Source organism: Lithobates pipiens, unplaced genomic scaffold (assembly GCF_037356315.1).
Source record: "Lithobates pipiens isolate NorthernLeopardFrog02 unplaced genomic scaffold, aLitPip1_a1.2 Scaffold_13, whole genome shotgun sequence".
Taxonomy (NCBI): domain Eukaryota; kingdom Metazoa; phylum Chordata; class Amphibia; order Anura; family Ranidae; genus Lithobates; species Lithobates pipiens.
This window is the reverse complement of record NW_027507718.1, coordinates 339,737,343-339,763,523: the sequence shown is the minus strand read 5'-3', so window position 1 is coordinate 339,763,523 and position 26,181 is coordinate 339,737,343. Positions and strand designations below refer to the sequence as shown.

General features: G+C 42.4%; 1 protein-coding gene across 4 annotated transcripts in view; it reads right to left on the bottom strand.

Annotated features, from left to right (window-relative positions):
• The window catches only part of FHIP1A (FHF complex subunit HOOK interacting protein 1A), a 362,353-nt gene that overhangs the window by 34,012 nt on the left and 302,160 nt on the right, over nucleotides 1-26,181 (bottom strand). For all 4 annotated transcript variants that reach the window (XM_077477033.1, XM_077477031.1, XM_077477030.1 and 1 more), the window contains 2 exons: nucleotides 14,255-14,422; nucleotides 6,578-6,657 (listed from right to left, as the gene is read on the bottom strand). In XM_077477033.1, the coding sequence (XP_077333159.1) occupies nucleotides 6,578-6,657; nucleotides 14,255-14,422 (248 nt within the window). The remainder of the gene's footprint in view (nucleotides 1-6,577; nucleotides 6,658-14,254; nucleotides 14,423-26,181) is intronic.

Genomic DNA, 26,181 nt, shown 5'->3' with positions numbered 1-26,181 from the left:
GGGGGGCATTCTCACAGATCCTGTGGATATCTTGGACACTTTTGTGGAATACTACAGAACCTTGTATGCTCCCCTCCCGGCTTACAGTTCACTAGAATTAGATGGGTTATTGGCGTCCCTGGATGTCCCGGTCCTGTCTGTGGGGGACAGGGACATTTTGGACGCTGATATAACTGAAGAGGACATTGAGAGGGCCATTAAGTCCTTCCCTCCACATAAGTCTCCGGGTCCTGATGGTTTCTGTGTTGAATGGTATAGAGCACATTTGGAGGACTTGGTACCTAGACTAAAGTGTCTCTTTCACTATTGTATTGAACACAAGTGTCTTCCTGACTCCTTATTAGAGGCGCAGGTTATTCTGCTGCCAAAGCCGGGCAAGGATCCCCTGTCATGTTCATCTTACAGGCCAATAGCACTGCTGAATCAAGATTTGAAAATCTTAACCAAAATTTTGGCTACCAGACTTTCCCAAGTCATCACTACCTTGGTGGACATAGATCAGATGGGTTTCATTCCGCAGAAGTCTACGGACACCAACCTGCACAGGCTGTTTACTCATCTGCAGGTCGAACATGACAGGACGGGCGCGAGAGTAGTGGTCTCCCTCGACATGGCTAAGGCCTTCGATTCTGTAGACTGGCAGTATATGCTAGCAGTTCTGCGGCATATGGGTTTTGGGGAGGTTTTTGTGACTTGGATATCTCTACTTTATAGCAATCCTCAGGCGGTTATTAAAATAGGTGCCTTGATCTCCTCTCAGTTTAAAGTGGGCAGGGGCACGCGTCAAGGGTGCCCGCTGTCTCCATCCTTATTTGCGTTAGCGATAGTGCCCCTGGCTATAGCTCTGCGGAGGTCCCCTGAGGTTGGAGCTTTGGAGGTAGGGGGTATCAAGGAATGCTTAGCGTTATATGCGGATGACATGCTTTTAGTTTTGCAGGACGCAGGGCCTTCCTTGGAGGCTGTGTTTAAGGTGCTTGACAACTTTGCCACATACTCCGGGCTTCGGGTTAATTGGGAGAAGTCAAACGTTATGGCTATTGACTGGGGGGGCCCGTGCTTTGGCGACCGCTAAGGTTCCCATTGCATGGGTGCAGGAGTTCAGGTACTTGGGTGTGAGGGTGTCCCCAAGAGTAGGTGACTATATGTCTCTCAATCTTCTTCCATTGCTGGCCAAGGTGAAGGTACAACTGGATGCATGGAAACATTTGCCGCTGTCCCTGATTGGTAGGGTTAACCTACTGAAAATGAAAGTTTTACCAGTGTTCTTATACTTTTTGCGAAACACGCCAGTTTGGATTCCCTGCTCCTTTTTCAGAAGGATGAACGGTCTGTTCAGTTAGTTTTTGTGGGCCGCTGCACATCCCAGGATAAGTCTCCGTGTTTTACAGGAGCCCTGGGGTCAAGGTGGCTTGGCATTACCGGATCTTTTTAAGTATTTTATAGCTGGACAGATGGTGGTCGTCAGGCGATGGTTGACAAGGGATGATGGGGACTCCGCCACGGTGCTAGAGGCAGCCCTTATGGGTTCGTATGAGAGTTTATCCTACCTGGTGTATAGGGGTCCAGGGGCCTCTCCTTCCCTGACGGTCTCCATGCGAGCAACGGTGAGAGCTTGGGACAGGGCGCAGGTCTTGATGAAGAACAGAGGGGGGTGCTGGTCGCCAGACACTCCTCTCTGGTTTAATCCCAGACTGCCGCATTTTGGTGCGATTCCTGACCCAGTGATATGGGCCAGGGTTGGCATCAAACAACTCATGCACATAGTGGGGGGGGGGCAAGGCTATACACCTTTGACCAACTGAAAACGAAATACAATCTACCGAACTGGTATTTGTTTCGCTACCTCCAGTTGAGACACGCCTTCCTCACTCAGTTCGGTTCTGATGCTTTGGAGCTGGGTGTGTCTCCCCTGGAGAGTGTGCTGCGGACGGGGGACCTGTTGAAGCCCTTGTCCGCGGTCTACAAAGAGCTGTTCGTTGACAGACCAAGTGTGGTACAAAAATGTAGGGACACATGGAGTGCTTTGGTGACGGACTTTGGGGGGGAGGACTGGGACGACATGTGGGCCTATCCTTTTCAGACTCTGGTATCAGCCAGAGATAGACTTATTCAATTTAAAATTCTATACAGGGTACACTATACACCTGCAAGGCTAGCTGGAATGTATGGCACGGGTGCGGCGGGGTGCTGGCGGTGTACGGAGGACCGAGCTGGCTTTGATCATATATTTTGGCAGTGCCCACAGATTAGAGACTTTTGGAGGGGAGTGACGGACACCATACAAACAGTCCTCTTGGTGCCGATTCCTCTTACGGTTGTGGTTTGTTTGCTGGGGCTGGTGGAGGAGTTGGCTCCTAGAAGGGCACAAAGGACTATGATATCTCTGTCTTTGTTCTATGCGCGTAAAGCCATCCTGTTATATTGGAAAAAACCTGAACCACCTACTGTGTCATATTGGAAAAGCCTGATTAACAAAGCACTTCCACTTTACAAGGCCACGTACCTAAGTAGGGGATGCTCCAAGAAATTTGAGAAAGTGTGGCAGGGCTGGCTGGACGCCAAAGATACTTTGAATTAGTTTGCTGAGTGGGGAGAGGATTCCTGGATAGCCAATAGGTGCACGGGGCAGGTTGATGCTATGAGCTCCATGGGTCTTTCTGTTGTGCCTTCGGAGTCAGGGTACATCATTACTTTTTGGGGAGCTAGTTGTTATCTGTGGGATACGGCTGATGAACATGCTCTGTGATTTGTTATCGACTGGGGGGCTGCACAGGGGTATGGGAGGGAGGGGGGGGGGGTTCTGGGTCATGTGTTTGTATGTGTTGTTTGTGTTGAAAAACTGTTAATAAAAACAAATTTACAAAAAAAAAAATGTTACTATCACAGGCATTTTTTAATGCAAATATGTGAAGAAGACCTTAAAGAATTCAAACAATACTGCATTGCTTTTGGATGTCATATCTGCTGTGCATGATTTAGTAGATGAAATCATGTTTTGCAATGAAATGCTGTGTATAGTCTATTGTTTTGGTAGGAAAGGTATGTAAAGCTGCTGCTACACAATGTATACACTGATACACCAGTGAATATTACTTTCTAGCTTTGCCTGTTCATTAACTACTTGCTGACTGGCTCACGCCGATATACGTTGGCAGAATAGCATGGGTGTACAAAACCACATACCCGTACGTCACTCCGCCCCATTGCCATAAATCTATTTTGTAGACGTGATAACTTTTACGCAAACCAATCAATATACACTTATTGTGATTTTTTTTTTACATATGTAGAAGAATACATATTGACCTAAATCGAGGAAGAAATTTTTTATATATATTTTTGGGGGGATATTTATTATAGCAAAAAGTAAAAAATACTGCTTTTTTTCAAAATTGTCGCTCCTTTTTTGTTTATAGCGCAACCCCCCCCCCCCCCCCCAAAAAATGCAGCAGTGATCAAATACCACCAAAAGAAAACTCTATTTGTGGGAAAAAAGGACTTCAATTTTGTTTGGGTACAACGTTGCATGACTGCGCAATTGTCAGTTAAAGCAACACAGTGGCGTATCGCAAAAAAGGGCCTGGTCAGGAAGGGGGTAAATCCTTGCTAAACCCTTGCTAAATCCGTGCTAAACTCTATCTTCAGCCAAATCATTTTTATTAGTTTGGATTGTATAGAAAGAGTTAGAAGCCAGGAATTTTGGCAATCATAGGCTTATCATGCTGGAAAATTTCCTTACTATACTCTTATTTTGACACCAAAGTGTTGCAAAGCTGTATGCAGTGGGCATGATTTCCTAACATATTCACTTAGCAAATAAGATAATGTTATGCTGACTTTAATGATGCAATTATTTGCAATCAAAATGGCTGGTTTAGTTTTCCTTGCATGTGTTTTAGTATTCTTGGCAAATTGGATTTTTACAAAATTCATTTAGGTAAGTTAAATTCCTTTGCAAGGAGAGCATGCTCTACTTTTTTAGTAAGCCAACCCTAGTGTGTATGTATCTCTTAGAGGGAATCGGGTGACAGGGTGATTCTGGCAAAATATTTCTCTTAATGGTTCTACCCAGTAGGATACAATAGTGGCATTAAGTATTTTTGCTTCCTTTTACAGGTAACATAGGTTATAATAATACGTTTTCTTTGGCATGGTCAGTATAAATCTTAACAACAGGCAGGTTTAAAGCATTATATCAATGAATGTGTATATATATATATATATATATATATATATATATATATATATATATATATATATATATATATATATATATATATATATATTGGAGCTGCGCGTTTATTTGTTAAAAAATCGTGATTGCGATTCAACCTCCCTCACAATCTTAATCCAACATCCCTGATTCATGTTAAATAAGTGCAGAGCCATCCTCTGCTCAGAGCTGTCAAAAGAAGATAAAAGACTCAGCCCGCAAATGTTTATCAACAGCAATAAAGAGACACAATGCATCTCTAGGTTCTTTTAGATCAAAGGATCAAAGGAATGAGCTTACAAATTAAAATATGTATTTTTTGCTAGAAAATTACTTAGAACCCCCAAACATTATATTTTGTTTAGCAGAGACCCTAGAGAATAAAATTGAGATTGTTGCAATATTTTATGTCACACTGTATTTGCGCCTTGGTCTTTCAAATGCAATTTATTAGGAACAAATATACTTCAATGAATTTAAAAAACTAAACGGTAAAGTTAGCCCAATTTTTTTGTATAATGTGAAAGATGATGTTACGTAGAGAATCATGGTCTTTATTCGAAGCAAAAAAAAATTGTGATTCTCATTTTATCCAGAATTGTGTATCTCTAATATATACACTGTATATATATATATATATATATATATATATATATATATATATATATATACAGTGGTGTGAAAAAGTGTTTGCCCCCTTCCTCATTTCCTGTTCCTTTGCATGTTTGTCACACTTAAGTGTTTCGGAACATCAAACCAATTTAAACAATAGTCAAGGACAACACAAGTAAACACAAAATGCAATTTGTAAATGAAGGTGTTTATTATTAAAGGTGAAAAAAAAATCCAAACCATCATGGCCCTGTGTGAAAAAGTGATTGCCCCCTAAACCTAATAACTGGTTGGGCCACCCTTAGCAGCAACAACTGCAACCAAGCGTTTGCGATAACGTGCAATGAGGCTTTTACAGCGTCCTGGAGGAATTTTGGCCCACTCATCTTTGCAGAATTGTCCTAATTCAGTTACATTAGAGGGTTTTCGAGCATGAACGGCCTTTTTAAGGTCATACCACAACATCTCAATAGGATTCAGGTCAGGACTTTGGCTAGGCCACTCCAAAGTCTTCATTTTGTTTTCCTTCAGCCATTCGGTGGTGGACTTGCTGGTGTGTTTAGGATCATTGTCCTGCTGCAGAACCCAAGTTCGTTTCAGCTTGAGTACACGAACAGATGGTCGGACATTCTCCTTCAGGATCTCTTGGTAGACAGCAGAATTCATAGTTCCTTTTATCACGGCAAGTCTTCCAGGTCCTGAAGCAGCAAAACAGCCCCAGACCATCACACTACCACCACCATATTTTACTGTTGGTATAATGTTCTTTTTATGAAATGCAGTGTTCCTTCTACGCCAGATATACTTGGACACACACCTTCCAAAGAGTTCCACTTTTGTCTCATCGGTCCACAGAATGTTGTCCCAAAAGTCTTGGGGATCATCAAGATGTGTTGTGGAGAAATTGAGACGAGCTTTGATGTTCTTTTTGCTCAGCAGTGGTTTTCTCCTTGGAACTCTGCCATGCAGGCCATTTTTGCCCAGTCTTTTCCTGATGGTGGAGGCATGAACGCTGACCTTAACTGAGGCAAGTGAGGCCTGCAGTTCCTTGGACGTTGTTGTGGGGTCTTTTGTGACCTCTTGGATGAGTCGTCGCTGCGCTCTTGGGGTAATTTTGGGCGGCCGGCCACTCCTGGGAAGGTTCACCACTGTTCCATGTCTTCGCCATTTGTGGATAATGGCTCTCACTGTGGATTCCCAAAGCTTTGGAAATGGCTTTATAACCCTTTCCAGACTGATAGATCTCAATTACTTTCTTTCTCAATTGTTCCTGAATTTCTTTGGGTCTCGGCATGATGTGTAGCTTTTAAGGATCTTCTGGTGGACCTTACTGTGTCAAGCAGCTCATATTTAAGTGATGCCTTGATTGTGAACAGGTGTGGCAATAATCAGGCCTGGGTGTGGCTAGAGAAATTGAACTCAGGTGTGGACAACCACAGTTATAGTATGTTTTAACAAGGGGGGCAATCACTTTTTCACACAGGGCCATGATGGTTTGGATTTTTTTTCACCTTTAATAATAAACACCTTCATTTACAAATTGCATTTTGTGTTTACTTGTGTTGTCCTTGACTATCGTTTAAATTGGTTTGATGTTCCGAAACATTTAAGTGTGACAAACATGCAAAGGAACAGGAAATGAGGAAGGGGGCAAACACTTTTTCACACCACTGTATATATATATATATATATATATATATATATATAAAGGCTATTTTTGGGGTGTTGTAATAAGTATACAGGTGCTCATACCTTAAAATGAGTTGTAGCATGACATCTTCACAATGCAAACCAATAAGAGTTCGGAATAATGCTAAGGAAACCACACAGAGCTAGAATAAAGAAAACAATATGGTTAAACAATTGCTAACAACAGAATCAGAGTTTCTAGAAACAACACCAGGGGTCACATCCTGGGGAAAAAAGTGTGGAAACTTCCAACCAAGATCCACTCCCCCACCAAAAAAAAAATATAGGACATCGGGGCACATGGCACCTCAGGGCATGGGGCACATCAGGGCACATTATGGGGCACATAGCACATCAGGGCACATGGCACATAAGGGCATGGGGCACATCAGGCCTCATGGCACATTAGGGCACATGGCACATCAGGCCACATGGCACATCAGGGCACAGGGCACATGGCACATCAGGGCACATGGCACAGCAGGGCACATAGCACATCAGGGCACCTCAGGGCTCAGGGCACATCAGGGCACATTATGGCACATTATGGGGTACATCAGGGCACATTATGGGGTACATTGGGGCACATAGCACATCAGGGCACATTATGGGGCACATAGCACATCAGGGCACATTATGGCACATTATGGGGCACATCAGGGCACATTATGGGGCACATAGCACATCAGGGCATGGGCACATTAGGGCACAGGGCACATCAGGGGGCACATTACAGGGCACATCTGGGGATCCTACTAGCCAGCATGCAGAGTAGTGCAGAGTAGTGCAGGAAGCGTCTGTCTGTAGTAAGTTCTCTCTCATGTCCCTCAGCGCTGCTCGCTCCCCGGCGGCCCCTCCTCTCTTCTTGTCTATCCCAGGTGATGTCACAAGCCAATGGGGATAGACGAGAAGAGAGGAGGGGCCACCAGGGAATGAGCAGCGCTGAGTGACATGAGGGAGAACTTACTACACAGACAGACGCTTCCTGCGCTACTCTGCATCCATCTCATTCGGCTCGAGTGGCTCTAGTCCTGCAAAGGGAACAGAGTTTCTGCTGTGAAAAAAGTGCAGGGACGCCATTCCCAGGACTTGAGCCCTGAACAACACCATTGTGTAGTTGTTTTGTCCAGGACCAGGATTAACAACCTCTGGTTCTTTAGCTATGGTATAACTGTGAGATGCAACCCCAGCAAGTGTTGGTATGCTTATCATGTTTTGTACTTGGCTCCCAGATAACACTCTTACAATAAAAGAGTAGAACGTGTTGGGTAGTTTTTGTGATTACATCTTTTCATGAGAGTTAGAATATTAACAAAATCATTTGTAGCATTATCATTGACATGTAAAGCAGGCATGGCCATCGATCCACCTTGGTGGGGAACAACTCTTCTCGGTTTTTTTAGTGTAGAGATTTTAAAATTTTTTCTTCCTGACAATTTATACAGGAAGTGGTCTATAGCTGACAGGAGACAAGTTGGTCCGTCTTTGGAAACAGACTACTGAAAGGACCTCTAAACCCAAGAACAAAAATGTAATATATTGCATCTTACCAGTCCTTGGATGCGAGATCTATTATTGCAGTTGTAATGAGGAAGGTAGTTTTAAAATGGAGTCTGCACTCATGTATCAACACTTTATTGATGAAGGTTTTCCAAGGTTGATGTTGAATTGCATTTACAGTATAGTCAAAAATAAAACTAGGGAGGAATGTTTAAGTGCCAGTGGTAATACCAGATCCCATTGGAGGAAACCAGCATTTTCTACTCCTTTAGCCTTGAGTTTATCCATGTTAGAAAGATCATCAATAGACAATGCCTGTCTAGTTCAATGGCAATATTTATTCTGAAATCTTAAAGAGAGATTAAGATTTTGTATCGAGAAGAGCTCCTACTAGGGTTGCACCGATACTAGTATCGGTATCTGTGCCGATACCAAGTATTTGCACAAGTATCGGTACTCATGCAAATGCACCTATACCTGAAACCGATAGCCCTATTGACAGCTAAAGTGTTAAAGAAGTCAGGTAATTGGAGCTGTGAAAAAAAAGCAGCTGGCAATGTTTATTAACAACATTGCTCAGCACCTGAAACACTAAAATAAAAAGAAACATTGTTTCTTTTTGTATCTTTCTGTTTCTTCATCTGCAGATCAAAGGGATGAATACATGTTCCTCTGTTTAACCCCTTATTAACCCTTAATTTACTCTAATCATCCTTAATGATTAATGAACTCCCTACTCTCCTTCATTTAATTATTATTTGCCTGCTTTTTTTTTTGTTCACGTCTATTTTATAAATGATAAACAATTAAAACTTTTTTTTGTTTGCTTTGTTAGTGAATATTTTTGTACATATATATTTACATATATTTACACATTTCACATTGAAAAAGTGCAAAGTTAAAAACAAAAATCTATTTATTTCATTTGTAAATAACTTTTCAATGCTTTGTACCATTGCTGACAACTGAAGTGAAAACAAAACAGTTGCATTAGGTATTGGTAAATGATATCGGCGAGTACTAAAAAAAAAAATACCGGTACTCGCACTCATAAGAAAAATGGTATTGGTGCATCCCTAGATCCTACGGTGGGAAATGTTTTGTCACATTGTTTGTTTAGCTTTAACCCCACTCAATCTACCACCTGGTTACACTTTCATCCATAACATAAATAACACCACAGGACAAGAAAGCAGGTACAGGTAGACACATTGCACACAGCGACACTGCGCTTATTCATTTGGTAATGAATAAGCGCAGAGTCGCTGTGTAAAACGCATCTACCTGTACCTTTCTTGTCCTGTGGTGTTATTCATGTTACTGATTTCACAATAAAGAGATTATAATTACCTCGGTGTGCAGCCATCCGTTCCTTCTTATCCTAATTACATGGCTGGCAAGCTGAAGCTAGCACCCCTGGGAGGAGTCCATTCCCCAGCTCACCTGGTTCTATTATTCACCTGGAGCTGCACTTTGCTTTTCCATTGTCTGGAATTTTCTGGACAGACCTCAATGGAAATCCATTGCAGACATTCAATCCAATCTAAATCCTTTGCCGCCGTTCTGGCAGGCAATACAACTTTTCTCTCTTTCATTAAGCGATCTGCTGTTGAGGGTGGGCCGTACTCATCTTTTGATAACCTCTGCTCAGATGTGTCCCCTCTCCAACATGTCCTATCAGAGTTCTATAGGCTTCTTCTGAGTCCCAGTGCAGACTTTATTCTGTCTTTTTTGAGCAAGTGGGAGTCTGATCTTGGCCTTACTTTGTCAAATGGACAGAGCGATCATATTTTGTTTTTTTTGCACACAAATCGACTATAGCAACATATATAAGTTGTTGAGCAGGTGGTATAGGTTGCCCACCCTCTACTGTTCCCCTCTGTATCGCCAATGTGCTTTAGATGTCTGTGGGAACATGGGACCCTCCTTCATATATTTTGGCAATGCCGTTAATATGTTCATTCTGGAAGATGGTGTTTGAGCTTATGGACATCCAGTTGGGAAATCACCCTGAGGCGTTTTTGTTACATTTGACCCCGGTACCTAAACGCTACTGCATAACTCAGAAGTGGAAGTGTATGGTGCCCTGCCTACCCCCATCCCTGCTCAGACACTGGTTGTCAGTTAGTGAGGAGACTCAGAGGATGGAGAACTCACTGCTGCTCTTAAGGGGAAGGAGAAACCGTGGAAAGCTTGGTTTTATTGGAACGCCTTCTCATTGGAATATCGCACTTATCTGGGGCAGTAACTCCTGGGCCAGACAGGGTGCCGCAGGCTCAGACATCTTATGGGGGACAATGCACGTTGTTTTTCCTCTTTTATTTTACGGTCCCCCCCCCATCGTCTGCTCTTTACATCTTTAGTAGTGTATAGTTTTCTTGTATTTTGTAACATATACTTTATGTGTGGGTGTGGGGTTGGCCCACCCACACACCCCCCTTTTAAAATGAAAAATATTTTTGGTCCCTCGCGGTATTTGCTTTGTTAGAGACTTTTGTTGAATTTAGCTTTTCACTGCATTGTACGGCTATACTTAAGGTCTGTTTGATACAGGTTTTAAGGATTTTCACTACCTCTCTATTCATCAATGCTTTTTGTGTATATGACTCCATACTTTTCTGTATGATTGGAGCGGTGATTTTGTCTGCCTACAACTTTTTGTATTGGAATATTTTTGTATTGTACAACTCCATGGCTGGACTCAATAAGGAAAACCTTCATTTTTAAAATAAAATAAAATTGAATGTGAATGCCCAAAGTGGCTTCATAGGCATTAGGCAAAGGAGTATGCTCTGGAAAAACTAAATGGAATTAAGTGAACTCGCCTATTGTTATGATTGGTAGCTCCACCATAGCTATACCTACAGTGCCTTGCGAAAGTATTCGGCCCCCTTGAACTTTTCAACCTTTTGCCACATTTCAGGTTTCAAACATAAAGATATAAAGTTATATATATATATATATATATATATATATATATATATATATATATATATATATATATATATATATATATATATATATATATATATATATATATATATGTATTGTATATTATATGTTTAGAAGAAAATTCAATGTGTAAAATTTATTTTCACATTGACTCGCTTATCTGAATTATATACATTTTTTCTGACTACCTACCTTTAGTTCTTTCTGTATTGTAAGCCACAGCTCATCAGTGGTTACCTATTAAACATCAAATGTTTTCCTGCTCTGCCTTTATTGAATACTTAATCAATTTCTTCAAATGTTGTTCAAATGTTGTTTTGGGAAAAAAAAAAAAGGATAAGGGTTTGAAACTCTTCAAGTTTATTTCCCTTTCTTCCTCTCTGCAATAACATTGTCACAAGACCAGAAGTAAGGGTAAATCTCCAAAAGCAATACAATGTATTTTAAGCATATTGGGGGAAAGCTAAAAACCCCTGCCAGTTTTTTAATTATTAAGCTCTTCCCCTCACTTTCTGCCATGGTCATACCATTGTTAGTCACTGAAAATATGAAATTAAGTCAGTGAAAAGCTCCCAAATGAGGCCCAGACAGATATAAAATTGATAGACATTCCAGTCCTTTCACACCAAAAAAAAAATGACATTATTAAAAGTTTAACGTTGACTTTTTTCCTTTGGTTCATTTAGGCATCTTGTCACTTTTTATTATGCAATTACCAATAAAAGCCTATAAAACTGTGACATCTACTGACCATAGTTTCATGAAAATGCATGGCATTGTGTATGCTATATTTTTAATGGCACAGTTAAGAAAATTGCTTCGGCCTAGGTTTCTGAGTTTGATAATGTGCTGTAAAATCAGATGCACTAGCTTAACCTTCTTTTAATATTCTGCACTGCTTGTTTAGTTTTTACAGTTCATTGATTTCGTTTATATGGCCGTGTGATTTGTAGGATTTATGATGATTTGATTTTTATGTAGAGAACTTCCCAATTCTAAGCCAGAGCTCTATTACACTGTAGCATCTCCCAATAACAAAACCATCTGTAATACAATAGGCATAGGCAGTAGCATGGGCCATACCAGGCTATGGATTAAAGGCACGTACAGCACTCAGCAAGCTCTTAATTAACAATAGTAGTCCTTTTCCATAATCCATTTGACTTTTTTTTCCTAGTACATTTATATTGCAACTTCTGAGCAAAGGCAAGAAATCATTTAGATATTATGATTAAACTAGATACACAGAACAATGTTCGTGCTTTGCCTTACAAGCAGAAAAAGTAAGCCATAAAGTATTTTAGTTTAAGAACTAAATAAGAATGCATGCCATTGTATACATGGCATTTAGAACTTCTGCTTTAATTCATGAAGAAACTTGGCAGTAAGTTGCTCAAAGGACAAATTGTCATAACATTCTAGCACTGCTAAATGATAGAAGTTAATGCACCGACTGCAGTAAGGTCTTTAACCCTATGAAATATATTACACAAAAGGCACATTGTCATGCAGATGTTCTACCTGCACAGGTAGAAATAATCTGGATTTTCTATAGAAAAGTACATTTGTAGCTTGTACATTTGTAGTATAATTCAAAAGTCTTTCCTTATCAGTTCCTTTAATGAAACTGTCAAAGCAGAATTTAAAGTAACTATTGATTTATTGTACAAATTATATTATGAATATATTCTTGAGTAAAAAACTATACCTCAACAGTAGGAAATATTTTGTAGGGGGTAAATGGGTGCATAGCTGGGCTAATGTAAAGTAAAAGAACATAATTAGACATAAAGATAAATGTTTCCTCCAAGGTCCTCGCTAAGATGCTGTGCACTACCCAGCAAGTTAGCCATTGGGTTTACATAGAAACATGTCAAAATATGGTTCCTGCAACCCCTTAGGCTGTCATTTATTTATGGTTCTCCTATCAACTTTCTGAACGCTGATTCCTAGGTAGCACCCAACATTTTCCAAACTGGAAAGTGAGTAGTTTTAGTCCAAAAAGAATTGAGGGGGCCAGGAGAAAACATTTATTTTTCTACCTCTAAACGTATTCTTTAAATTAACCCATAGGTAGACCCACTGATCCCCTAGAAAATATTTGTATAAAGCTTGGAGTGTTTTTTTTTTTTTTAACAAAGAGGGAGTTTCACGTTACCCTTCAGCAACTTATAGCGGACCATTTCAGATATTGTGATTTTGCTACATACACACTTTCAAATTAGACTAATCCAGATCTATTGTGCCTTACATTTCTTTCAAATGGTAGAATGCATTTTGCCCCCTGCGGGCATGAAGACTCTTCAATTAAAAGTCTTCAGTTATGCTAATTAGAATGCATCAGCCTGTGTCACATCCACTTGTTTCAATAAAGGTACTGTGGAACAGTACGGATAAGCTGACATTTTTTCGCATTGGATCTACACATGGGAAGTGACAGGACCCAGTGCAGGCATAGTACCTGCAGCTGGGGTTTACAAGACAGCTTCTTTGGGAGGGGGGGGGGGGGGGGGGGGTGGCAGCAGAGTCAATTGAGGTCTCTTCTCACAAAGTCTTACTGGCTTTGGAAATGGTAACATAGATGGTCATAAAATACCTGACATGAATTTGGGCCAGAGTTACAATTGATCAGATTACATTGATTGCTAAAAAAAAAAAAAAAAAATCATATTTCCTGGATTCAGAGCAGTGTTTAAGGGACTATACCATTTAAAAAGTTTATAAACCCTCAAGCTTTTTCACCTTAAAGCATTCTATGCATTAAGGTGAAAAACGTTCTGTAGTGCAGCTGCCCCCCAGAGTTTTACTTATCTGAACCAAATCTTTCCAGTGACGAGAACGAGCACAGCAGCTCCGGCCGCTGTCTTGGGTCCTCATTGGATAGATTGGTAGCAGCAGGAGCTGTCAATTAAATATAGTGACACGGGAGCTGGGGGCGGGGCCAAGTCCTGCTGTCGGTGTCAATGGACACAGCAGCAGGACTTGGGAGCGTGCCTGCACGAATGTCCCCATGGAAAGCGTTTCTCCACGGGGGCACTCAAGAAGAGGAGGAGCCAGGAGCACCGCTGGGGGACCTCATAAGAGGGGGATCAGGGTCACTCTGCGCACAAAGGATATAAATACAACATGTTTGTTATTTAAAGTAGTCCACCTGTCCACCTGTGTGTAATTTAACCTCAGTATAAATACAACTGTTCTGTAAAAAAAAACTTTTACAACCCCTCTAAGTAATGATAACATTTCCGATTTTGTTTGAGAAGTGGAGGGTAAAAAATTTAACCAATTTACCCGAAATGGTGTATTGATACGGCTGACCAGTGTGTCCAGGATTTGAACGTTTTCATGTTGGTAGATGAGAACAAAACGGAGAAAAATCTTCAGTAAAGTTGGTTCTGAGACACTTCGTAGAAAAAGGTCCAAGTAAGCAGTTGTTGTCATTACTTCCTCCACAGTCACCTTAAATATAAAAGTATTCATCACGCTTAATACAAAATGATCACAGCACAATTACATTATAGCAAATAAAAAAATGAAGCAATACTGTATGTTGGTGCTAAGAATCCCAGAATGCTATACATTTTCCCTATCCATGGCATGAGATAGCAACAAGAATAGCCAAGGCAGGGTGTATGCTGCAAATTCTCAAGGAAATCTCATTTTAGTATTTGCATTGCACTACTTGTATTTCTTTGCCCTTACCTATCTCCTCACAATATCTGATATGTACATATATGAACATGAGAAGACAGCAGACCATTATGATTTATACAAGTAATTTAGGAAAAAGATTGCTGTAGAATATACAGTGACTTGAAAAAAGTATTCATACTCCTTGAAATGTTCCACATTTTGTCATGTTACAACCAAAACTGTAAAATGTATGTTATTGGGATTTTATGTAATTGGTCTATTACATAAAATCCCAATAAAATAAATTTACACTTTTGGTTGTAACATGACAAAATGTGGAAAATTTCAAGGACTTTCCGAACGAGCTACTTGCCCACACACGGCACTTTTTCAGCGGACTAATATGGCGTACTAAGTCCGCCGAACTATCCGCCGTACTTTTGAAATGAACGGACTCGCCCACATACACGGAGGAAAGTCCGCTCATTTTGAGCGCGTCTCCAGGTAGCCAGGGCCAGCGAATGAGGCGTCGCTGGCCCCGTCACCTGGTATGGACTTAAAGGGGAACCCAAACGCCAAAAAAAACAGCGTGGAGTCCCCCCCCAGGTCCATATCAGACCCTTGTCCGAGCATGCTACCCAGCCGGCCAGGAAAGGTCAGGATGAGCAAGCGCCCCCTCCTGAGCCTTACCAGGCCACGTGCCCTCAACATGGCGGGGTGCCTTGGGGAAGGGGGCAACATCTGAAGAGAAGAAGAGAAGAACAGAAGACGGCGACAGCAGCGACAGAAGACTGGGCCACCGCTTGTAAAAGAGCTAGAAGAAGCCTGGCAAGAAGAACCAAAGAGGGGGACAAGACCCCCGAAGTCAGAAGAAGAGGGCGGCGGCGAAGAAGAAAGCCAGGCTCCTCCGCTAGCCGTCTGGGTAGCGTGCTCGGACAAGGGTCTGATGTGGACCTGGGGGGGACCCCCACGCTGATTTTTTCGGCGTTGGGGTTCCCCTTTAAGTCCATACCAGGTGACGGGGCCAGCGACGCCTCCTTCGCTGGCCCCGGCTACCTGGAGACGCGCTCAAAATGAGCGGACTTTTCTCCAGGCGGGAAAAGTCCATTCATTTCAAAAGTACGGCGGACTGGCACACACACGGCCGGATTGTCCGCCGAAATGCGAGTCTGATGGAAAGATTGGAGTGCAAAACTACTTTCTAAGTCAGCCGTACTTTTGGGTAAAAAAAGTCCGCCGGAGGCTACACACGGGGGGATTGTCCGCCGGACTTTTCCACCGGATTGTTTGATCGTGTGTACGCGGCATAAGATTGCCCTGTATTTGGCTCCATCCATCTTTCCATCAACTCTGACCAGCTTCCCTGTCCCTGCTGAAGAAAAGCATCCCCACAACATGATGCTGCCACCATCATGTTTCATGGTGGAGATGGTGTGTTCAGGATGATGTGCAGTGTTAGTTTTCTGCCACACATAGTGTTTTGCTTTTAGGCCAAAAAGTTAAATTTTGGTGTCATCTGACCAGAGCACCTTCTTCCACATGTTTGCTGTGTCCCCCACATGGCTTCTCGCAAACTGTAAACAGGACTTCTTATGGCTTTCTTTCAACAATGTCTTTCTTCTTGCCACTCTTCCATAAAGGTCAGATTTGGGGAGTACACGAATAATAGTTGTCTTGTGGACAGATTCTCGCACCTGAGGTGTGGATCTCTGCAGCTCCTCCAGAGTTACCATGGGCCTCTTGGCTGCTTCTCTAATTAATGCGCTCCTTGCCCCGCCTGTCAGTTTAGGTGAACTGCCAAGTCTTGGTAGGTTTGCAGTTGTGCCATACCCTTTCCATTTTTGGATGATGGATTGAACAGTGTTCTATGAGATGTTCAAAGCTTGGGATATTTTTTTTATAACCTAACCCTGCTTTAAACTTCTCCACAACTTTATCTCTGACCTGTTTGGTGTGTTCCTTGGCCTTCAGGATGCTGTTTGTTCACTAAGGGTCTCTAACAAACATCTGAGGGCTTCACAGAACAGCTGTATTTATACAGAGATTAAATTACACACAGGTGAACTCTATTTACTAATTAGGTGACTTCTGAAGGCAATTGGTTTCACTAGATTTTAGTTAGGGGTATCAGAGTAAAAGGGGCTCAATACAAATGCACGCCACACTTTTCAGATATTTATTTGTAGAAAATGTTGAAAACCATTTATCATTTTCCTTCCACTTGACAATTATGTGCCACTTTGTGTTGGTCTATCACATAAAATCCCAAAAAAAAACATTTATGTTTTTGGTTGTAACATGACAAAATGTGGAAAATGTCAAGGGGTATGAATACTTTTTCAAGGCACTGTAATATAAAGCAGATATGTCATGGTAAACTGTAATGCCTTGTCCTTTTGGTCACTCCCAGGCCCATTGAACAGTGGTTCATATCCTCAGTCCTCAAGTACCCCCAACAGGTCACATTTTCAGCATTTACTTCACCTTGTACAGACACTTTGAATCAATTATTTGATTTGGGAACTGCAGGCTGGATGTGTTTGCTTGTCTTTGAGGTAGCTATGGTGTACATATTACAGAGTTATTTGACCCACTGGTCATTTCTAATTGTTTTGGCACCCAGGACTTACATCTGCTGGAATCCCAAGGCACCCCGCCATAGGCCATTTGGCCCATTTCAACAGGTGGCTCACCTGTCTGTTTCCTTTCTTGATTTGTAAGGGACAGATCGGCGGAAGAATGGTTATATATTTGTTGACATTTCATTTCTAATTCTATGAAAATTATACATATCAATGACACAATCTGGCCACTTGATCTAGTAGAGACAGTTTGACCATCAAAAGCATTGAATTATGGGCTTTGATATATGCATCGTTGTTGAATCTATATTAGTATAAACAACTGTTTGTGATTTCTTCAATTTTTTTTTTTTTTACTATTCTGTAAATTGTACGATCATATTTTGATGTATTAAAAGAATAGAAATTATATATAAGATTTGTTATGGTTTTGAGATATTGTTTTCGATCTGAGGCAGGGCCAGATTAAGAACATCATGGGCCTGGTGCTGAGGATTTTGGTGGGGCCTTTTATAAACAATAAATAAATAAAAATGCTAACAGGCTAAGAGAGAGAGGGAGGATGAGAGAGAGAGAGAAAGGGGATGAAAGAGGTGTGAGGGGTAAGGGAGGGAGGATGAGAGAGAAAGGGGGGGATGAGAGAAAGAGGATGCACAAGAGCATGTGTGGGAATGACATCAACGCAGCCTGGCCAAGGCAAATGACGGAAGGCACAGAACCCAGAAGGAAGACCAGGTGAAGATGGAAGTGCCCGGGCCCCGCCGGACTGATCACAGCACAGCACTGGAGGGCTCAGTCTGACAATTTAAGTGTACCCTAATGTGCTAATATGCTGGGCATACTTGTACATTATGGCATAACCTACCCCAGGGCCTCTAAAAAGTAGTACTGTTAGAAAAGTTTACTACCACTTTACTATCACCGGAGCCTCTCATGGGGCCCCTGCTGACCCTGTGGCCTTTGGGCAGTGCCTAAGTACATGGTTGTCAACATTTCAAAAATATTTTCAGGGACGCTTTTTTTTACAAGTGCTATATTTAGAGTAGCTGACATCCCCTGTGTTCCTCTATATATCACAATAGTAATTACAAAATTAAATAAGTACTAATAATGGGGCAGAACAAATATGAGATTTCCTTTAGTTGAACTTACAAAAGTGCCCATTCTAGAGCTGGTAACATTGAGGATATTCAGTATAATTTTAAAGAACAGTTTTTGTGGGTAAGAGGCATAGGGGAGGAGTATGGATGGTATAAAAGTGGGAAGTATGTGCAGGTGAGGGAGAGGAATATGGAGGGTCTAACAGTGGGCACTATGTACATGAGAGGAGTGCAGAGGGTATGGCAGAAGGCACTATGTACAGGAGAGGAGTGTGAAGGGTAAGACAGTGGGCAGTATGCACAGCAGAGGAGTGTAGAGGGTATGACATTGGGCACTAGGTATAGGAGAGAAGTGTTGGAGGTATGACAGTGGGCACTATGTATAGGAGAGGAGTATGGAGGATATGACAGTGAGTAGTATGTACAGGAGAGGAGTGTGGAGGGTATGACAGTGGGCACTATGTATAGGAGAGAAGTGTTGGAGGTATGACAGTGGGTACTATGTATAGGAGAGGAGTGTGGAAGGTATGACAGTGAGTAGTATGTACAGGAGAGGAGTGTGGAGGGTATGACAGTGGGCACTATGTATAGGAGAGAAGTGTTGGAGGGTATGACAGTGAGTAGTATGTACAGGAGAGGAGTATGGAGGGTATGGCGGTGGGCACTATGTATAGGAGAGGAGTGTGGAGGGTACGACAGTGGACACTATGTACAGGAGAGAAGTGACAGAGGGCACTATGTACAGGTGAGGAGTGTGTAGGATATGACAGCGGGCGTTATGTATAGGAGAGAAGTGTGGAGGGTATGACAGTGAGCAGTATGTACAGGAGAGAAGTGTGGAGAGTATGACAGTGGGCACTATGTATAGGAGAGGAGGATGAAGTAATCTGGGAAGGAAAAATGTAAAGGTTTGCGGAAGGATGTTTAGGGACTGCGTAGTGGATAAGCGGGCCAGACATGGATTGCAAGAGTGAGAAAGAGCGCACACCAGCCCTAGTGCATTAACGTTTATTAGACTTAGTAAAAGAATAAAAAAGCCAAGTATTTCACTCACAAACCGCCGATTTGGTTGTTGCATTAACAATTGAAGCCTCCACGGCTACCCCCTTCCCCGATTTCAAGCTCCCTGCAGCGGCTAACAGCAGAGGTTAGAGCCAGCACACACGCCGATAGATCCGCCCCCCCGCCGCGAGTGATGTCATCCACAGCCGGCAGGTCCGTGCGTGTTAGGCGTGGAGAGAGGGATAGCGTACCTGCAGCAAGCAGGCGAAGTGAGTGCCTGGTCACCTCTGCTGTTAGCCGCTGCAGGGAGCTTGAAATCGGGAAGGAGGTAGCCGTGGAGGCTTCAATTGTTAATGCAACAACCAAATCGGCAGTTTGTGAGTGAAATACTTGGCTTTTTTATTCTTTTACTAAGTCTAATAAACGTTAATGCACTAGGGCTGGTGTGCGCTCTTTCTCGCTCTTGTACTTTTTAGGATTGTCTGCCACCCAGTGGACCCCAGTAAGAGCAGCAACGCCCGGAGTGGATGTAACAAATATATATTGTTTAGAAGTATTCTGGAGGAACTGGATAGGATGGGACAGCGCCGTGCTTGATATAGTTACATTTTTGTACCAGACATGGATTGAAATTACACCAATTAAGCAGAGACCACCCATAGTCGATCTATGTATGGGCTAGCTGGTTTTACACAAGTCAACCTATTAACCAACTTGAGTACAGCCAGCCTATCAGGTTTTCCCCAAAACAATCAGTGCTTCCAGCAATAGTTAGCAACACTAATCATTGTATTCACTGGCAGAACACAATAACACTGCGGGAGTGATTGCCCCATTCACAGGTCAGCAGGTGAGAGGGTGTGTGGGGACAGGCTGGGGAGAGATACTAGTCAGTCTCTGGGTAGGCACTGATTAGTATCAGAGCCAGATACACACAGGTTACATACGCCACGATCGTTAGAGCGAGAGCAATAATTCTAGCACTAGACCTCCTCTGTAACTCTAAACATGTAACCTGTAAAAAAAATGTAATTTTCTAGCATAAAAAAATGATGATTTTTACATGTAGGAAAGAAGTCTCAGAATGGGCCTGGTTGCCAAGGGGTTAATTATCATAAGTAATGTACAAATAATTATTATAAGCACTGTGAGTTCATCCTCTCAGTCTGCTGCAGAGTGTTCCAGCTTGTATTTATACTGCCGCTCTGTATGTAGCTTCTGACAGGCTGTGCAAGCAGCCCTGTATCTCCGGAACCATAGATGATAGCAGCCCCATTTAACCAGTGCTGGAGTGGGTCTTTAGCTACCTACCCCCCAAATATGGGGTCTCTGTGACTCCTGATCGCCGAGCTACAATCCTCGAAGTCGATCTTTTTTTTGGGGGGATTTTTTTTTTTTTGGGCAAATGGGCCTATCTTGAGAAAGGGGCCTGGAGCTGCAGCTCCAATAGCCCCTATGTTAATCCGGCCCTGATCTGAGGTACATTTTATAGCCCCTTGTCTGTGCCTGTTCTTTGGCACATAGTACTCGTGCTTTAAATCAATGGCTTGATATTTATGACAGCTATTTTATGGTATGTAAGGCCCTGGTGCCCAGCGTGCAGCCCAGGGGCCACATGCAGCCCTTTGGCACTTTCTGTGCAGTCCTTGCAGAAACAGATCTGTGCTTCCCTATTTCCCCGTGATGACAATAATTTCTAGCAGTCTCACATAATATGTCTTCAGTCTATAAATGTCTTCTGAAGCATGTCTCCAGTCTTCAAAAACTCTTACACACGACCGTTTTTTCCATCAGAATAAACTTTTTCCGACGGAGTTCCGCTGAAACAGTCTTGCTTACACACGATCACACCAAAGTCTGATCGCCTAGAACGCGGTGATGTACAACACGTACGACGGGACTAGAAAAAGGAAGTTCAATAACCAGTAGTCAATAGCTGCCGTCGGAACAACACACACATTAACGGTTTTCCGATAGGAATTGATTCAGTTGGAAAGATTTAAAACATGTTCTATTTCTAGGTCCATCAGAATTTTCGGGAAAATAAGTCAGATGAGGCTTACACATGATCGGAATATCCTATGAAAAGATTCCGTCTGAAAGTTCCGACCGTGTGTACATACCATTATAGCATATTTAGTCTCTGTCCATCTCCTGCAGCATGTCCTCAGTCCTGACAATCTCTTCTATCATATGTCTGCACTCTCTGACCATCTCTTGTATCCTGTCCACAGTCTCTGACCACTTCTTGTATCATGTCTCTGACTATATCCTATTGTGTGTCTGCTGTCTGACACTGAAAACGTACTGAATTGCATGTGCAGCCCTTTGGTGGGCCGCACTTGATGCCATCCATATCAAGAAAGTTGACCATTAGGCCGCGTACACACGCGGGGACTGTTCGCTCAACTTTGTCCGCTGAACAGTGTTTCGGCGGACAGTCCGCTCGTGTGTGGGCTTCAGCGGACAGTTTCAGCGGACAGTCTGACGAACAAAGTTTTTCGGAAATTCCGTAAACCTCTCCGCTGAAACTTGGTTTGAGCGGACAGTCCGCCCGTGTGTAGGCTTGTTCGTCAAACTAAGTTCCGCGCTCAGAAAGGATTTACACGGCGAAGGTTGCATTGCAGTGTATAGGACGTCGTATTTCTAGTCCCGTCGTACGTGCCGTTCACGTCATCGCGCAAGTTTCAGCGGACTGTTCGTTCGTCGTGTGTGGCCAAGTCCGTCCATGCTAATTTTGAGCGGACTGTCCGCTCAAACTGTTTGACGAACAAAGTTGGGCGAACAGTCCCCGCGTGTGTACGCGGCCTTACTGATCCAAGAGAAATGATCAAAACATGGCCTGTTCGGGTTACCTGAGGAATGAGATTTTGAAAACAATGCCATAGAGGGAGTTACATTGGGAAATTAAACTCTAACTTTTAATATTTTTATTTAGAATTTCACCTTCATGTGATCTAGAACTGTGAAAGCCTTTTTGAAACATTTACATACATTGGTAATTGTACCAAATTGTATTGGATGGAACAAATTTATCATTGTATTTGTGACTTATAACATAAAAGACATGCACCAGACAAAGTCAAGGGCACTTTTTCATTAGAAAAGCAGAGAATGACAGCTCCCAGAGTACTAGCTGATTGGCTATGGAAATACAAGCAAAGCCTGTATAATTATTTCCCAAGATGACACAATGATTCTATTTCCTAGTGTCATTTCATGCACTTACACTTACAAGCACACTGTTAAATGAATAAAGTAAGACTCTTAAACAGCCGTACTGTGGTTTTGTAAATTGTTTTGGATGGCACCTGTGTGGTAAATACATGTAAAAAAAATACATTGTATATCAGGGCATAGTATTGCAATATTTTTTAAAGTGGAATGCACTTGACTGAGTTTTTTTAAGTTCAACATGAAGTTTACAGGGCATTAGTGATCTGTGCAAAAATGTGTTGGGTACGTGGTATATGTTTAATTTTTATGTAGAAATATTTGTATGACATGCACAGTATATTGTGTAGTATATACTGTATATGCTATGTTTTTGTATGAACCAGCTGCACATGGTCATAGTCACTATCCTTTGTGCCATCATGAAAGCTGTTTATCCATGATCTATGATACTTATTCTAGAATTCTGAATGCTAGAAATAGTTGTGTTATCATTAAATAAAGATATGCGAATAGCTAGCGCATGTCACAGCTGAATGTCCTTAGAGCGGCATGCTCACGTCAATAACCTGCAACACTTTATGTGAGCCATGTGTTAATCATGACAGGTAACATATCTACTTTTATATGAATACAGCCTGCACTAGCTGTAGTGCATCATTAGCATGTGTTATTTTTATCTATGGGCCAAGCGTGATAAAATACGTGCAGTGTCAATTGTCAAAAGTATTTCTACTAAAGTAAATGCCAAATTTGAAACACAGACAGTTAACTGTATATATGCTGCAATGTGCACAGAGATTATAGGAATTCTAGACAACGGATCCCCAAGAATCAAGAATAGAACGCAGTTTTGAGAGCTGTCATTTATCTCTAACCATAGACTAAGTGACACATACTGTATTAAACTGAAGCCAAAGCAGTAAGCTGAAAATAAAGTGAAGTCAAATCCTTCCAGTCATTCCCCCAGAAATATCTCCTAAACCTATACGGTTTAGGAGATATTTACCCGAAGACAGCCACTGCTGTCTACGGCGCATGCACCGTAGACAGCGGCGCGCAGGCGCACTGGGCAGGCCGCAGATCGCAGCGATATGCCGCGATGTGTCGGCTCCCGTGCGCATGCGCGGGAGTGACATCATCGCGGCTTCGGCGAATCACAGCGCCGGAGCCGCGAGACCCAGAAGTCGCTCTGGGATCCATGGCAGCGGCGAAGAGGAAGACGGAGGACCGCTTCGGGGGCTTCATTCTCAGGTAAGTTATTCATAATGAGCTAGTATGCTATGCATTCTAGCTCATTATGCCTTTGCCTTGCAGGGTGTGTTTTTTATTTTTATTTTTTTTCCCTTTACTTCCTCTTTAATCTAAAAGAGATCACCAGAAAAAAAGTTGTTTGCTCATAAAGAAAACAACATACCATTACCTGCATCCTTTAAGAAAACCTGTCATGAGAGAGACATGCCCATGCTGACCTTCCCTTTAAATACACAGTTGCCCGGCTGTAATGCCGATACTTTAATCTTTGAATCTTTGAGCCTCTGACCAGAAAAAAATGTATGGCAATGAGAATAGTTTTTTTCTGTCTTCCCTGATTGACATACTTTATCCAGATTAATGACTCAAAACATATTTGATCCGTAAGTCACCGTAAGTCAGCGTAACAGCTAAGCCACTAAAGCTGTCCATAGACAGATCCAGATTTCAATCCATCTACAGGCAGGCTGGTTATTTTGAAGTCGATCTATAACCATCTACAACCAGCCTGTTGTGTCTTTTTCATATGATTACAGCCACCAGCTATAGCTGGTAGCAGTGATCATTGATGTTGACACTGACAGTGTTAATGGGGTAACTGAGTGATTTTCTTTCCTTCAACCCTTGGTATAATGTATGGCCAGCATAACATTGTGAGAAATAGCAAAATAAAAAGGCAACCACTCAGATCAATATATACATAGCATATGTAAGGCACAATCATGGCCGGATCTAGGGGGTACTGGGGTTGTGGACTGAATGCGCTCTGCCCCCCCCCCAAGCCAAGGTACATCCTGTATTTCCACTCTGTCAGCTGCATCGATATGTGTACACAATAAACAACTGTGATTGGTTGCTGGGGGGTGACTCTGGGGACCCTGATGTAAGGAGGGGGACTCTGGAAATCCTAATGTAATGAGGGAAGCTCTGGAGACCCCGATATAAGGAGGGGGATTTTCAGTGACCCTGATGTCCAGGGGAGTGACTCTGGGGACTCTGATGTAAAGGGGGTAACTCTGGGGACTCTGATGTTGGGGGGGCAAAGGGAACCCTGATACAAGAAGGGTGACTTTTGGGACCCTGATGTAAGGGAGAGTAGCTCTGGGGACCCTGATGCAAGGGAGGGGACTCTGGACACCCTGATGTAAAGGGAGTTACTCTGGGGACCCTGATGTAAGGTGGGGGGAGGTCTGGGAACCCCTATATAAGAAAGGGGTGGCTCCTGGGGACTCTGATGTAAGGTGGGGGGTCTGAGAACCCCTATATAAGAAAGGGGTGGCTCTGGGACCCTGATGTAAGGTGGGTCTGGTAACACTGATGTAAAAGGGGGTGACTTTGGAGACCCTGATGTAAGAAAGGGGGTCTCTGGGGACCCTGATTTAAAAGGAGAGACTATGGTGATGGGGGAGTCAGGGATTTCTGATATAAATAAGGGTGGCTATGGGGACCCTGATGCATGGGGTGTAGTCCAGTGGACCTTGATGTAAGGGGGTGACTCTGGGGGCCCTTATGTAAGGAGGGAGCTCTGGGAACCTTGATGTAAGGAGGGGGGCTCTGGGGATCCTGATGTAAGGAGGGGGATTCCGGAGACCCTGATGTAAAGGGGATTGACTGTAGGAACCCTGATTTTAAGAAGGCTATGGGAACCCTGATGCAAAAGGAGTGACTCTTGGTATCCTGAAGCAAAAGGGATGACCGGGGAACCTGATGCAAGGGGGGGTACTCTAAAAAAAACCTAGACCTTGGTCCATAAAAATATACTGTGTGACTACATTTGTGTTATCTCTCCCTACTTAAGTGCAATAGAAATGGTAAGAAATGTCAAACTCTGTGGTTCTCGCCAACTCCAGTCTTCTGACCTCATTTGCCACAAGACTGTAGCACAACTGGGTCTCATGAAGTTCACATGACAGCCATTGTCCACAAAAGGCTATCTTTACTGATAAGTAACATTTTTGAGCAAGTTTAATTTTTGAGTAACTTCTTTATATTGGGAATTTTATCATATTTAACCACTTGTCCACTGGGCTCTTAAACCCCCTTCCTAACCAGACCAATTTTTAGCTTTCAATGCTCTCACATTTTGAATGACAATTACTCAGTCATGCAGCATTGTACCCATATGAAATTGCTGTAATTTTTCACAAAAATAGAGCTTTCTTTTGGGGGTGTTTAATCACCACTGGGTTGTTGTTTTTTTGCGCTATAAATGAAAAAAGACAGAACATTTTGTAAAAAAAAAAAATTTCTTCATAAAGTTTGGCCAAATGTTATACTGCTGCATATCTATAAAATAACCAAAATAAGTATATTTTATTGGGTCTGTGTGAAAGTTATAGAGCCTAGATGCTATAGTAGCAATCACTGAAAATATATCATACCTGATCACACCTGATGTACTGACAGCCTATCTCATTTCACGAGACACTAACAAGCCAGAAAAGTACAAATATCCCCCATATTACCCCTTTTT